This window comes from Mobula birostris, chromosome 6 (assembly GCF_030028105.1).
Source record: "Mobula birostris isolate sMobBir1 chromosome 6, sMobBir1.hap1, whole genome shotgun sequence".
NCBI classification, from domain to species: domain Eukaryota; kingdom Metazoa; phylum Chordata; class Chondrichthyes; order Myliobatiformes; family Myliobatidae; genus Mobula; species Mobula birostris.
The window spans coordinates 50,570,678-50,586,479 of NC_092375.1; the positions used below are offsets into that span (position 1 = coordinate 50,570,678).

General features: G+C 40.1%; 1 protein-coding gene across 2 annotated transcripts in view; it reads right to left on the reverse strand.

Moving 5' to 3' along the window:
• Positions 1-15,802, reverse strand: part of LOC140199046 (cyclic AMP receptor-like protein A) — a 187,240-nt gene that overhangs the window by 154,969 nt on the left and 16,469 nt on the right. For both annotated transcript variants that reach the window (XM_072260476.1, XM_072260477.1), the window contains exon 4: positions 2,925-2,981. In XM_072260476.1, the coding sequence (XP_072116577.1) occupies positions 2,925-2,981 (57 nt within the window). The remainder of the gene's footprint in view (positions 1-2,924; positions 2,982-15,802) is intronic.

Genomic DNA, 15,802 nt, shown 5'->3' on the forward strand with positions numbered 1-15,802 from the left:
AGATTGGGTAATCACATCGCAAAATACCTACATTCAGTCTGCAGGAATGACCCTGAACTTTTAGTTTCCACACCATTCTCACTCTAATCTGCCCACAACAAGGCCCCAAGACAAACCTGAGGAACAATACATCATGTTCTATAATGGAATTAATATCAAATTCTCAAACTTCTGAGTTACTCCTTCCAGGTGTAGCAGAGATTCAAGTGAACTGTATTTGCTACACACATTGCAGTCTTCTCAATATTGGAAGAACCAAATGAAAATTTGGTGACTCTTTGCAGAGCACTAGTTTTCATTTTGCAGGAGTAATATTAAGCATCCGTGTGCCTGCAAGTTTCCATCCCACCTCCCATTATATCCTACCTGACTATGTCCTCCTGTGCTGTTATTATAATGAGGCCCAAGGGAAGCTTGAGGAACAGCAACCCATGTTCCATCTGGGCATACAGCAGCATTCCCAAAGCAATATTGAATTTTATAACTTCAGGTAATTCATTTATCTGGTCTGTATCAAAACTAGCAAATCTGCCTATGGTAGGGGCTCACCAATGGTCTGACCTGCTGAGTGCATCTTAGAGTACTGCATTTTGCAGCTTCTGTCTTCCTTTGTTTCCTCTCTCAATAATTTTCTTCCTTCTATAGCTTTTACTTTGTTTAGGTTTTCTCTCCCTCCATCTAATTTCCCCCATCAAGTCATTATCTCATTTACAAACTTATCCTCCTGGAAACTAAGCCTATGTCCTATCTATCATTGCCCCATGCTCTTTGCAACTTAATCAGAATCAGGTTGAATATCACAGATATACGTCTTGAAATTCATTGTTTTGCAACAGCAGTACATTGCAATACATGATGATTCTTTTTTAAAACTAAGTTACAATAAGAACTATATATAAAAAAAATTAAGAAAGTAGAGCAAAAAATACTGAGGTAGTATTTATGGGTTCAACATCCATTCAGAAATCTGATGGTGGAGGAGAAGAAGCTGTTCCTGAGACATTGTGTGTGTCTCTTCAGGCTCATCAACCCAGTTCTAATGAAGAGTCTTCAACCTGAAATGTTAACCATGTCTCTTTCTATAAATGCTTCCTGACCTGTAGAGTGCTTTAAGCATTTTCTGTTTTTATGTCAAAGCTTCATGTAGTTGAACAAAAACCAAATCAATTTCCAATTATTGAATTTTCATATAGCAAAACAAAGATATTGTAATGCAAGTACTTTGAATCATCATGGCAAGATATTACCACATGGAAGAGGGACCCTTTCAAAATTATGAATGCTTGCTTTTATCCGTGGAGGTCTTGCGTTCTAAAGTCAAGAGATTATGTTGTAACTTTATAAAACTCTGGTTAGACCATATCTGGAGAATTCCATACAGTTCTGGTCACCCCACTATAGGAAGGATGTTGAGACTTTGGAGAGGGTGCAGAAGAAGTTTACCGGGTTGCTGCCTGGTTTAGAGGGCATGTGCTATCACAAGAGGCTGGATAAACTTGGGTCGCTTTCTCTGGAATGCCAGAGGCTAAGAGGAGATCTGAAAGAGGTTTACAAGGTTATGAGAGGAATAGTTAGTGGACAGAGTATCTGCTTCCCAAGGTTGAAATGTCTAATACTAGAGGGCATGGATTGAAGGTGTGCGGAGGTAGGTTCAAAAGGAATGTGAAGGATAAGTTTTTTTACTCACAGTCACAGAGGCCTGGAATGCGCTGCCTGGTATGGGCATCCATTAGAAGCTTTTAAGAGCCGTTTGGCTAGTCACATGGATGTAAGAAAGATGGGGGGTTATGGATGTGGTGTAGGTAAGAGGGATTAGTGTTTGGGTGTATTTGATTTGCTTTTTAGCTAGTTTGGAAAAACACTGTAGGCCAAGTAGCCTTTTCCTGTGTTGTACTGTTCTAAGCTTTAAGTTAAGTGGTTTCAAAGCCTCCTTGAAAAACTGTAATATCCTTTCACGTGATAATCCATGACTCATGAACCAGTCATGGAGGAGGAGCATTCAGAAAGGCATTAAGCATCTTGAGTTCTTTCATAAGGATACACAAAATCCATCTGGTAAATGGCAGAAGGAACACAATGTTTCAGAAACTAACTACCCACCCACCCACACTAACAAGCAATTCATGCCCCACCTGTGCTAGTTTGCATGTCCAATGTTGGTCATCTCATTAGTCAAAGAACTGGAGTAGCTTAGCAAGTTATCCTTGATCACATGGGCTGCCTAAGGCAAATATGCTTACTCTTACTTTGGTTAAAAAATAAATTAAAATATTAAAACTAAGAAACTGCTATACAGCACTGCAAAAATCTTAGACACATATATAGTTAGGGTGCATAAAACTTGTGCAAAATAACCTTATTTGTCAACGTGAAGTAGAGAACGAGTTTGTAAATCTGGCCAAAGTATAGGATGTTGGGAATGGTGAGGGTGAAGCACCATGGGAGGGGTGTGGACAGACGGCAGAGGAGCGTGAGGGGTGGGGGGTGGCATGGGTACATATACACCCAATCCTGAGATACCAGGCAAGGTCACTTGATTCTATACAACTGGTTTATGGATCATAACAGAATATCTCTCTGGTGCTTCCCACTCCTTCCCCTCTCCCTGCCCTCTTCCCACTTCCAGTCTACAATAGAGACCAATATCAGAATCAGGTTTATCATCACCTATATTTGTCATGAAATTTGTTTTGTTTTTGTGGCACTGTACAAAGAAATACAGAAAATCACTACACTACTGTGCAAAAGTCTTAGGCACCCTAGCTATATACTGTATATGCGCCTAAGACTTTTGCACAGTTCTGCATATTTTTCTACAAAGTATATTAGTAGAATAAGTTATAAACTGAATCACAGTACTATAAGTTCTAAAGTTTTAAGGTGGTTGGAAAAAAACGCTATAATTTAAGTTATTATCCACTTACCATTAGATAGGCAATACTGTCAAACAATGCAGCCAAAGTCAGACTCAGGATCATTTTCTAGGGAAAAAGGTGAAAATTTGCATTAGTAAAGCTTTATACCACACTTGTTGAAAACTGGTGGTGACAGAAATCTCCCTCTCTGCTGCACTTTTGCTATGTCTATTGAATCAAAACAAGGTACCTCACTCTGCCATGACTAATGATAGACTGTATACTGGCAGTAGCAGCAGATGGAGCAGATGGAGAGGTCTCCCTCTCCATACTGCCCAAAATGGAATCCCCAAAGGTGGTAACCATAGTGTCCTCCTGTAACACTTTGTTCAACTGAGCTAAGTTACGAAATACAACATCAAATTCCATCTGCATACACTCTCCAATCCACCTGACATGCCTGAAAATCAGGATCATGGTGCCATGAAATTAACAACACATTGAAACTGGAATGTTTCAATGCAGTAATCCAATTCAGACTTGAGATAATATTTATAAACTACAACTACTCCCACTGTGTTCTCTTGGTTCATCACTTGCGTGTCTTTGATTGGATTACTGCCTGCAATTACTTCCAAGGATTTATTACTCCCTGTGCAAAACTCTTACTGAAAAATAGATGAAGTTTTAAAAAATTGTCTGCTTTCTCATTTTTTAAAATTTGAGACCTTATAATCTTTCTAGAGTAAAGAGGTAAAGAAAATGAAATGTTTATTGAAGTTACCATCACGTACACAACTTGTTTGCTAATTCTACTGGATGCACGGTTACCATTAGCCAACAGTGTGATGGATCCACATAATGCTTAATACCCCATCTTTCAAAAATATATCTAGCTCTCTTTTAAGTTCTTCCAGTGAACTAGTCTCCACAGCCCTTGCAGTAGAGAATTCCAGAGATTCGCCAGCCCCTGACAGAGCTATTCCCATGTACTTTCATTTACAATGAACCACCCCAAATCTTGCAACAATGTTCCTCCCTTGAGTCTCTCCTTTTGGTGGAAACTTCTCACTATTTACATTACCATACCCATTTAGGCTCATATACATTCCAAAATATGACCAATCGTTGTTCAAGACTCCAATTAATGCAGAACCAACCATTTTAGCTGCCTATGAAGGCCAACATTTCATTCCCGATATTAGTCCAGTGATTTGCTTCTGGACTGCCTCCAGTTATAGTATATCCATATAATAAAATCAGGGGACCAAAGCTGTTCATGGTGCTGCAGGTGTAACCCCATCACCACTCTGTTAAATTGTACTAATACTTCTCTATTTTTTTAAACCCTAACAATTAAGGCCAATATGACATTTACTTTTTAATTATCCAGACGCACTTGCATACCTATGATTTGCATTTCATCTCTGAGTATTTCACTTGTTTGCATTTTATCTCTTTTTAGATAATATTCTGCCATTTGATTCGTCCTGCTGAAATTCATCATCTCACACTTAGCAGATTTTGCTCCACAGCGAAAAATACCATTTTCTCCATCTATGTCTCTATTTTCAAGTTTTTTCTTTACACATATGAAAAAAATGTAACACTTGTTACACTTCACCCAGCTCTGATTCTAAAAGATTACAGCTAATCTGTTCTTGGCCTAAACTCAATTCTCTTAGCAGTTCCCACAATTCTCCACTCTCCTTTACAGCAAATATTGCCTATCTTGGCAAATCTCTTCAGTGACTGCCTCCATTGCTCGCTATGAAAGAAAATACTTACGATTCACAATCCTCCATACCTCCAACTTATATAAGTGACCCCTTATTCTGATACTGTACTCCTCATTCTAGTTCCCAGCCCACAAGTGCAGAAGAGAAACTTCCCTTCAGCATCTACTCTGTCCAGCTCACTTAAACCTTGTGTGTTTCAATAAGAGCATCTCTAACCCTTTCAAGCACCAATAAGCATAGGCCTGATCTGCCAAGCATATTTTCATTATCACAATTCCTTCATCCCAGGCATCCACCTGGGGAACCTTCTTCTTATTTGAAGAAGGATAATAACACTCAAGGGAGCTTACAGGCCAAAACTGTAAACATAATTTTTCTTGCAATAAAGACCAACGTTCTATTTGCCTTCCTAATTCCTTAGTGCATCTGTAGTTAACCTCCTGTTTCATTAATGAGAAAAACATACCCTTTTATGCAATAGCATTCTGTAGTCTCGCCACTAAAACAGTATTCTATTTTTTGATTCAACCTAACAAACTGTAGAAACCTCACACTGTATTTCTCTACATTGTATCCCATGTGCCATAATTGTCCCCATTTTGTTTATATTAAATCATTTTGAAAAGCTTGTAAATGTCTATTGGTGACATTTTAAAAGTTAAAAAGCCTTTAATAACCAGCATTCATTAAAAAGCCCCAAGTGTGTTCTGGAGGCAGGGCCTCAGAATACAATGGCTGAGGTCTACATGGTGTAGAGAGACCACTCTGCCTTGCTAGACGGCTGTCAAGTATGAAGGCTCAGCTCTGTTCAGCTCTTCACATCTAGAAAAACCGAAGAAGTCTGAACTATGAGGGCCAATCCAGGGCCAGTGAACCAGGTCTAAAATAATCCCTGCCATTACAAGATAATAGTTGTTGAAGTGATTAGGCAAAACTGTGGCAGATGGAATACAATAAGCAAATGCAAGAATATTCACTTTGGATCTAAAAAGAGATAGCAAAACTTTGTAAGTTGTTATACACTAGAAACTAGGCAAATCCAAATAAACTTAAAGGACATAAATAGATAATTATTAAAATATCATGGAGAGGTTCAGAAAATAACCAAAGAAAGGCTGAGCAACACTGAGCTTTGTAATTAGGGATTGGATTATAATGGGATAAAAGTTGCACTTCCATTCTCATGTTCATTTACTGATGTGCTTGTGGGTATGACTACTTTTTTAATACCATAAGAAGGGTTCAAATTATTTGGGTATATACATATTTATATTGACCAATGCCCTTCACCATCAAGAAAAACAAGGACTGGGGATGATGGGAATATAATCGTCTTCAGTTTTCCAAGTCATACACCACTCAGCTTCAGAAATATTTCACCAATAATTCATAAAAATCCTGCTAATCCATAGCAGCATTCTGTGTGCACCATGCAGACTCTGTAGGCCAGCCTTTTTCCCCGGAGGAACCCTTGACATAATTTTCAGGTCTCAGGGAACTCCTGCATAAAAATTATTACATCTAGAGCTTATGGTACTTTAGCGTGATCAATAAGTTGTAGATATAATTTTAAAAAACTGTCAATGCTCTTTTAAGTAGAGAATGAATTTTTAGCCAATCTTTCTTGAAAAAAACAGCTAGTTAAGCTTTGCTTACCTTTCCTGAAATTACTCTTCATTTCTCTTTCATATTTTTTAAAAACTCATAAGGTAAACATAATAAATTTCTTTATTCTGGGTCAAACTTGAGATAAGCACACACGGATGTCACCTTCAACTGAAATGAGACGATTCCTATCCTTGCTCTTAATGCTTATTAAGCAAGAAAAAGTTTGCTCACACATGTAAGAAGTTGAAAACTGCAGCATAATGTTCTTTGCTTTCCTATGAATGGCAGGATACTCCCCTTTCTCAGAAACCCAGAACTTGTCCAGGGACCAGTAGGTAAATCTCATCTTGAGTGCATAATCAGAGTGCAGCTCATAAAGTTCTTCCCCTTCTCTCAAAGTCAAGTTCTCTGGCTGAGCAGAAGATTCAGAGAAAGGGTCCCTCATCCAGTCATACACTTGTGTTGAAAGGGAGGAGCAACACTGTTCAATTTTGTTCTATGGTTCTTCCAGGTGGTTTTCAATAAGACAAGAGACTTTCTGATATTCTTCCTCACTCTCAAGCCCAAGCAGCAGTGGAAACAGTTCAAGATTTCCTTTTGGTGCATGATTTTCCAAAGTTTCAATTTCCTTTTAAATCCTAGAATGTCACTTGAAGTCAAAACTTTTTCTCCAGGGCCTTACAGAGACCTGCTTAACTGGCTCACATGATGAAAAATGTCTGTTAAGCAGGCTAGTTTCTGCAGCCATTCTTCATCTTCAAAGCACCAAGCAAAATCTGGCCTACTATTTTCTTTAAAGTACTCCTGCAATTCACCTTTCAGATCAAACACCCTGTTGAGAACTCTTCCTCTGCTAAGCCACTGGATTTCTGCATGTAGCTGGAGAGTGGTATTCTCTTTGTCCAGTTTTTCCACACAGTTTTTTAAATATTCTGGAGTGAATTGGTCTTAAAGCTACTGAATAACTTGCATCCTGAATCTTTTCACTAACTGTGACTCTATTATCAAAAGCTTTAATCTGTTTATTTTGAGATTCCAATAGTCATTTAAAATAATCAACACTTTTACGTGACATATGGCTGTGATTTGTAGTTATTTTCCATTTCCATTTTCCATTTCGCTGGAGCCATGCTATATTTCTAAGTTTTTTGCCACAGATTAGGCACAATGGAATAGGACAACTTGGATCACCAGTCCATGTAAACACATTGATAAGTAGCTTTCATTGCAAAGATATGGTACCGGCTGATTATTTTAGTCCTGCCCACTGCTTTTGTCTCCAGGACCCAGAAGAGGCTGGTGGACTTCTTCTGGGGCAAGAGGAGGCATTGGATCTCTGCTGCAGTCCTGAATCTTCCGATCACAGAGGGCGGTCAGTCATTGGTGTGTGCGCACACCCAGTTGGCGGCTCTCTGCCTCAGGACCCTGCAGAGATATGTGTACAGCAACCACCCTCCAAGATGGAATGCGCTGACGATGCACTTTCTCCGCCAGGGACACTGGCTGCAGAAGGACATGTAGCTTCCAGCAGACAGCATTAACCATGCTGCTTTGAGGGAACTACCTCGCTTTTACCAAGAGCAGTTGAAGGCGTGGGGTCTAGTCTCATCCAGACAGGGTGCTCCTGCGCCGGTGGGGGATGGCACTCTAGCTGCAAGGGAAATTGGTCCCCATCGTATAAGGATGGGTGTCGAGCGAGCTCGGGGAAACGGATGGGTTTCAACTGATCAGCCGGGAGTGCTCGTCGGACCTAGGCTTTGGGATACCACACGGGAGAGGATCCCGCGTAACATGAGCTGTCTCACGGGGATCCCACCGTGCTCTTTCATGATGCTCCAAAGCATTTCTTGTATGGCCTGCTCTTGTACACCCTTCATTTCCTTGCCTTCATCTGCCGACCGGACTCGCCGTGGCCATCTGTTTTACCACCTGGCAGCAAGGGGGTTCCCAGTGGAAATCCCTTAATGCAGGGGTCCTTTTCCTGTACACTGGGGACCTGGGGTGGAAGCTGTTGCATAGGGCAGTACCATGTAATAGGTTTTTAAGCAGGTTCACTGGCAGCCCTGTCCACCTGTCCATTCAGTGGCTGGGAGGAGTCAGTGTACTGTGCTTATATGGAGTGTGAGAGGTTGCAGCCCCTGTGAGTATTTGAAGAGGCTGCTGCTCAGGTTCTGGCTGCAATTCAGTCCCGCGCTCCTTATATACGGACACCCAGTACGGAAGGGGGTGGGTTGCGAAGAGGATCTACTGGTGGGCTGCTCCTGGGCCTGGCCAAGATTGGCCCCATTCCCAGGTCTAGGCAGTGGAAAGTCGAGGGCTCTGCCAGGGCCGACTGCCTGCCCCTATCCGGAGGGTACATTCATGCCCGGCTGTCTTTGGAGAAGGAGCATGTGGTCACAATGGGTACAGTGGGGGATTTCCAGGAGCAGTGCCCCTCCCAGGGAATTGACTGTTTTATAGACCATAATAATCACATTCTAATTTGAATTTATTCACTGTCTTATAAATACTTAATGTTTGCCTTTATGTATTTGTTGTGTAAATAAACTTTTATAGTTTTATAGTTTTTTTTATACATAAAAAAAAGACTTTTTGTGTCTGTTGTTGCACCACAGCAGTGAAGTGACTCAAAAGATTGTATTTGTTAATCATTAGCCTTATCAGAATTATCTGTAGGCCTAGGCCTAGAACCCACCTCTTCCATCTCACACCTCCCCTTCAGAAATCAACACAAAGGACCACCTTTAGCATGAAAATTTCCCTCCAGTTTTCTACTACACTGGTAGTTTGTTTGCTCCCACAAGTCAGGCAGCGCCGCGGAAGAGGAAGTTGGGGGAGGTAATTCAGGAAGGAGAGGCTGATGTCACAGCCCATGTTAGGTGAATCCATTCAATGCTTGGAAAATCCACATCACGCTTCTCAACAGCCTGCCATCCTACCCTCTGTGCAATACAAATCTCTCCATCAACTTACTGTCCTACCCTCTGGGCAAAACTAATCTCTCCATCAACCTATTATCCTCCCAGCCATGCAATAGAGCGCTTACCAATTATCAGTCTACCGTTCTCCCAGCCATGCAACACAGCGCTCACCAATTATCAACCTACCATCCTCCCCTCCATGCAATAGAGTACTTACCAATTATCAACGGCCTTCCCTATCTTACGTAAGAAACTGAGAATGGACACAAGCAAATAAACACAGTCCTACTGTGTATTGCTGTACTGAGCTGAGAGACCTCTAATAAGATTGCTAACAGGGCTGCCCAGTCACTGTCCACCACTGCAAGCACTAACAATGATTTTTTTTAAATCACGATCTCTCGCAGAACCCCTAGTGACCTATCACAGAACCCCGGTTGAGAAACCCTGCAGTAGACAGCCAACTAACTCAAACAGGCTGCCAAAGGATGAATAATAAACATCCAGCTCTCCCAACCATATCTACATGCTGAAAATAAATTTAAAATACATCTTTACTTGCATCATATTTGTCAGTAAACACTTTCCCAAAGCAAGCGTTTCAATGGCAATATCTAGTTGCTTATCAGTTAACTGCTTCACTCATGCGATCAATCAGCTGTGGTCCAAAGTTCAAAGTAAATTTATTATCAAAATATACATACATCACCAAGTACTACCATAAGATTCATTTTCTTGCAGGTATTCACAGTAGAAGAAAGAAATACAGTAGAATCAATGAAAAACTACACACTAACAAAGAGTGACAAGCAACCAAAGTGCAAAAGACGTCACACTGTGCAAATACTACAAAACAAATAATAATAATAAAGATGTTTGTTTACTAATAAATAAATAGTCCTACATTGATATGCAGGAACTGATGGGAAATTCAGCACCATCATTTACTTAGTTATTTAGCGATACAGTGCGGATTGGGCCTTTGCAACCCTTTGAGCCGTGCCGCCCCAGCCCTACAACCCTGATTAACGCTAACCTAATTATGAGACAATTTACAATGACCAATTAACCCTCCAGGTACATGTCTGGACTGTGAGAGGAAACCAGGGCACCCGGAGAAAACCCATGCATTCCACTGGGAAAGCACACAGGCTCTTTACGGATGGCACTGGAAATGAACCCTGAACTCTGGAAAGCTCTCAGCTGCAATAGCATTGGGATAACCACTACACTAGCCTACGTGTAACTGGAATCAAGGAGTTATCCTCAAAAACACTGGCTCACATTGATAAAACAGGAGACACAGAAGTCAGAAACACATTTTAAATTATTTAGTTGCTTATTCTCTAAGCCACTGTGACAGGAAATTATATAGTAATTTTTAAACTTATTTTTCAAAGGCAGAGGTGAAATTTGCTGTAGAATTATCTCATCCTTTTTTATTAACTGTACCTACTCTTCAAAAACCTGGTCAATCCACATACACTGAATTAATTAGGCCATTCTCTATTCATCTTTGTGAAGCACAACAATACTGGGAAGCAAGAATTGTAAATGTATGCTATTTTACATATAAACAGGGAATTACCATCTCTAAAACCATTGTGGTTATAGAATGGATTTTGCTTATTAAAGATATTGCCAGTTTAATGCAATTTGTCCCAATATTGGTGGGTTACGGAAGAGTAAACTGGTCAGAATTCCAGGTAGTTCTGATATCCAAGCCTAAACTAAAGGTAAAGCTATAAATGAGTTTGGGTCTAATGCCATAAAAAAGTAATTGGCATGCTCGAACTTTCTATCTGGCTTGATATAAGGAAGTACTTGTCATATGCAAAGTATTATAAAAGCATTTGCATGGACTTTAAAACTAGGCACTCAATTCCATTCATGCATCAAAGTCCAATTACTGCAATCCTCAACAACTTGACTCAACTTCAAACATAGATTTGAGATTTTTTGACTCAGTGGCCACTTTATTAGGTACACCTGCTTATAATGCAAATACCTAATCAGCCAATCATGTGGCAACAACTCAAATGCATAAAAGTATGCGGACATGGTCAAGAAGGTCAGTTGTTGTTTAATCAGACACCAGAATGGGGAAGAAATCTGATCTAAGTTATTTGATTGTGGAGTGATTGTTGGTGCCAGATGGGGCAGTTTGGGTATCTCAAAAACTGCTAATCCCCAGGGATTTTCATACACAACAGGCTATAGTTTACAGAGAATTGTGTGAGAAACAAAAAACATTCAATAAGTGATAATTCTGTGCGTGAAAACATCTTGTTAATGAGAGTGGTTAGAGGAGAATGGCCAGACTGGTTCAAACTGACAGGAAGGTGACAGTAATTCAAATCACCATGTGTTACAACACCTCTGTACACACATCACATCAAACCTTGAAGTGCACGGGCTACAGCAGGAGAAGACCACACCGGGTTCTAATCCTGAGGCTAATAAAAAGATCACTGAGTGTATATTGCCACAAATTCCCAACTATATAATTAAATAAGGTTTCAGATGTCAATGTGAACAACTACTTCAACAACTAATTCTGATTCTCATCAGGTAAAAGGTATACATTTTGTGTCTATGTGTGGATACGTATCTTGTAATAGAATCAATAATAAACCCAGTTAAACATATATTGAAAACCTGCTACGTAGGCAAGATGCTTACTAAAATGGTCTCACTCCAAATAAGCATGCGATCCATGTGAATTGGCCATTTGGATTCAGAATAGGTTCGGCCATAGAAGAGAGAATAGTGTCTGATGTGACTTAATCTGGCTGGAGGTCTGTGACTGTGGTGTTCTGCAGGGATCTGGACAGAGACATCTGCTGGTTTTGATATTTTATTTATATATGTAATCTGGATGATAATGTAGATGGATGGGTTAGTAACTTTGTTGATGATACGAAGATTGGTTGTGTTGTAGATAGCGTAGAAGATTAGCAAAGGATACAGAGGGACTTTGATCAGTTGCAGATATGGATGGAGAAATGACAGATGGACTTTAACCCAGCCAAGTGTGAAGTGTTACATTTTGGGAGATCAGATAAAACAGACAGTACACATTAACAGCAAGATCCTTAAAGGTGTTGATGAGCAGCAAGATCTTGAGGATCAAGCCCATAGCTCCCCAGAAGTGAAAAGATAGGTCAATTGGGTGGTCAAGAACACCTATGGCAATGCTTGTCTTTATGAAATAAGAAACAGAGTTCAGGAGTTGGGGTGTTATGCTGCACCTTTATAAAACTCTAGTCAGACCTCATCTGAAATATTGCATTCAGATCCGGTTGCCTAACTACAGGAAAAATGCTGAGAGCTTGGTGCAGAACAGGTTTACCAAGATTCTGACTGGATTAGAGTGGCATGTGCACTAAGGAGTTAGGACAACCTTTGATTGTTTTCTCCAAAGCAGCAGAGGCTATGGGGAGATCTGACAGAAGTTTATAAGATTACAAGAGACATAGAAGAGAAGACAGCCAGTCCCTTTTACCAAAGCTTAAAATGTCCAACACCAGAGGATGTTAAAGGTAAGAACGAGACAAATTTAAAGCAGATCAAGTTTCTTTTTACACAGCAAGTGATGGGTGCCAGGAATGCATTGCCTTGGGTGGTAGTGAAGGCAAATGCAACAGGGGTGTTCAAGAGGCTCTTAGATACATGAATATGCAGGAAATAGAAGGATAAGATCATTGTGTAGGTAGAAGGGAGTAGTTTAGCTGGACATTTGATTACTAATTTAATTAGTTTGGCAGAACATTTAGAGCCACAGGGTATATTCCTGTGCTCTACTGTTCTACGTTCTATGCTCTATGAATTCTGTTTCACTAAGACTTGAACGTAAGAGATAATTATCAAAATCCTTGCCTTCTGTAGGACTTGCTGTAAATAATCATTCATGGAATGAGACCCTAAAATAACCATTTTCAAACAAAGATTCAGCTGCGTTCACTGACTTCAAAATACTGGTTAAATAAGGTCATACTTTCAGTTTCTAGTACAATTACTGAATTGGTTAATTTATCCAGTGCACAGCCATAGACCTCATTTTGTTTGGGTTGAAGCTTGAAAAAAACCCTGCACCTGATCCTTATTTAAAAGATCACAATACAATTGCATTTATTATAAAATAATAATTGAATTTGGTTATAATGCTGTGAATGGCACGCTGCCCAACTTCCCACAAGCTACAAGTAGTAAGTTTTGATATTACAATTTTACATGTAGGCATAAGGACTTGGAAGTATCCTTTTTACTGAAAACACACATCCTGCAACTGCTTGTTTTATTCTTCTCTACCTACAAACATTTGTATTTGTGGGCAATCACAACTTCCTTGCTCCACGCAGTAGTTTTATTTTGAATTAGGGCTTACTTAACCTCATCAGTACTGTCACATTTCTATGATACATAAGGTAACCCAGGTCTCATAATTTTTCAGTATCTGACCTTCTGATTCCTGGCTACATTCCTACCCTGATCAGCATTGGAACCCTGAACACAACCTCCACACAATTAATCTCCTTTACCTCGTCAAATCCGTATCTTGGATTTGTTTGCTTTCCTCGCAGCAAACTTTATTTTTGATTTCTAAGCTATCTCTGTTTTTTTCCAAAGATTTATTATATTCTAACTAAAACAATTTGTAAACTAAAAGCTTCTTCATTTTTTAAATAATAGATTCGGGACATTTTCAACTCATACTTACAGCCAGAAAGTACACCCTGACTGCTCAAAGCCATTGATATACAAGGTGTCAGAATACTGGTACAATTAGTTTGCAAATCTTTGGAAGAGACAACAGTGACACTGGTCAAATAAGACACATCAAAGTTGCTGGTGAACGCAGCAGGCCAGGCAGCATCTCTAGGAAGAGATACAGTCGACGTTTCGGGCCGAGACCCTTCATCAGGACTAACTGAAAGAAGAGCTAGTAAGAGATTTGAAAGTGGGAGGGGGAGGGGGAGATCCGAAATGATAGGAGAAGACAGGAGGGGAAGGGATGGAGCCAAGAGCTGGACAGTTGATTGGCAAAAAATGTAGTTTTATTTTACCACTCCAAAAATTTCTTGATTTACTGTGCAAACATCTTTTTAAAATTTAAGGTATCTTTATATTTAATAATATACTAGACACTTACTGTTTTATGAATGCATAACATTATTTTTTATGTGGCATTCTATGAATTAATTCATTAATGCCTGACAAGGTATGTGTGTCTATTTCACAGAGGATGTATGCACGTAATTTATTTTGATTATTTTGGGAATGGCAAGGGTGAAGCAACGTGGGAAGGGTGTGGGACAGGTGCCAGGGGCAGGAGATGATGTGGGTGCAGACTCACTCAGCCCTGAGACATTAGATTCCAAGGCCATTTGATTCCAAACAATTGGCTTATTGATCATTATAGAATCTCCCTCTGGTGCTTCTCGCTCTCTTCCCCTTTTCCCAACCATGATTGCCCTATCCCTACCCCCTTCCCACTCTCAGTCCACAATAGAGACCCATATCAGAATCAGGTTTATCATTACTCACATATGTCATGAAATTTGTTTTTTTTTGTTGCAGCGGCTGTACCGTGCAATACACAAAATAACAACAGTACTATGCAAAAGTCTTCAGCACACGAGGTTTACGTATATGTACACAGTACTGTAAATTCTCCTGTTATAGAATCTCACCAGCTAATGAAAGTCCAATTTATGTACAGTACAGTCGATGCATTTGGAAGACAGGTAATATCGATTTGCTGGCTGCTGCAGGACTGCAGGCATCTTCTGAACGTAGCAACTCAGGTCACGGCTGCATTTCTGACTTGCCAACAACCTAGTAGGGTGTTTGGAATACACCCTACTATAACTGAGGACTGACAACCTGCAAAGAAGTTACCTTGCTAGTTTTCCAAATCACTCTGCTGATGCTGGTCACCTCGTTCAGAAACAGCTACTTTCTTACAACCATCAGGTTCTTAAACCAACCTGCACAATCCTAACTCTACCTCTGCAATGGAACACTATAGATTTCTTGCACTACCATGGACTTGTTTCTGATTGTTTTTTTTTAGCACTGAGGTTGCAGTCTTTTTTTTCCTCTCTATTTTCACTGTCTTTTATAACAAGTATAACTTATACATTTTATTTAGCACTACAATTTAAGCTCATTTCCCCTCTGCATCTCCAATTGGTCAAAATTTCCTCAGTCAGTTTGGATTGACATCAACATCTCCTCCACAATTTCCATCAGCACAGGTGCACCACAAGACTGTGTGCTTAGTCCCCCTGCTCTACTCAGCTTAGGCTGTGACTGTGTGGCTAAGCACAGCTCTAATACACTTAGGACTATGTGGCTAAGCACATCTCCAATGCCACTTCCCCGTCTGCTGACGATATCACTGTCATTGGCTGTATCAAAGGTGGTGACGAATCATCATATAAGAGGGAGATTGAAAATCTGGTTGAATGGTGCCACAATAATAACCTCTTACTCAATGTCAGCAAACCAAGGATTTGATTATTGACTTCAAGAGGAGAAAACTGGAGGTCCATGAACCAGTCCTCATGGGGGGGGGGGGGAAATCAGAGGTGGAGAGGGTCAGCAACTTTAAATTCCTTGGAGTTATCACTTCAGCGTACCTCTCCTGAGCCCAGCACAGAAATATAATTATGAA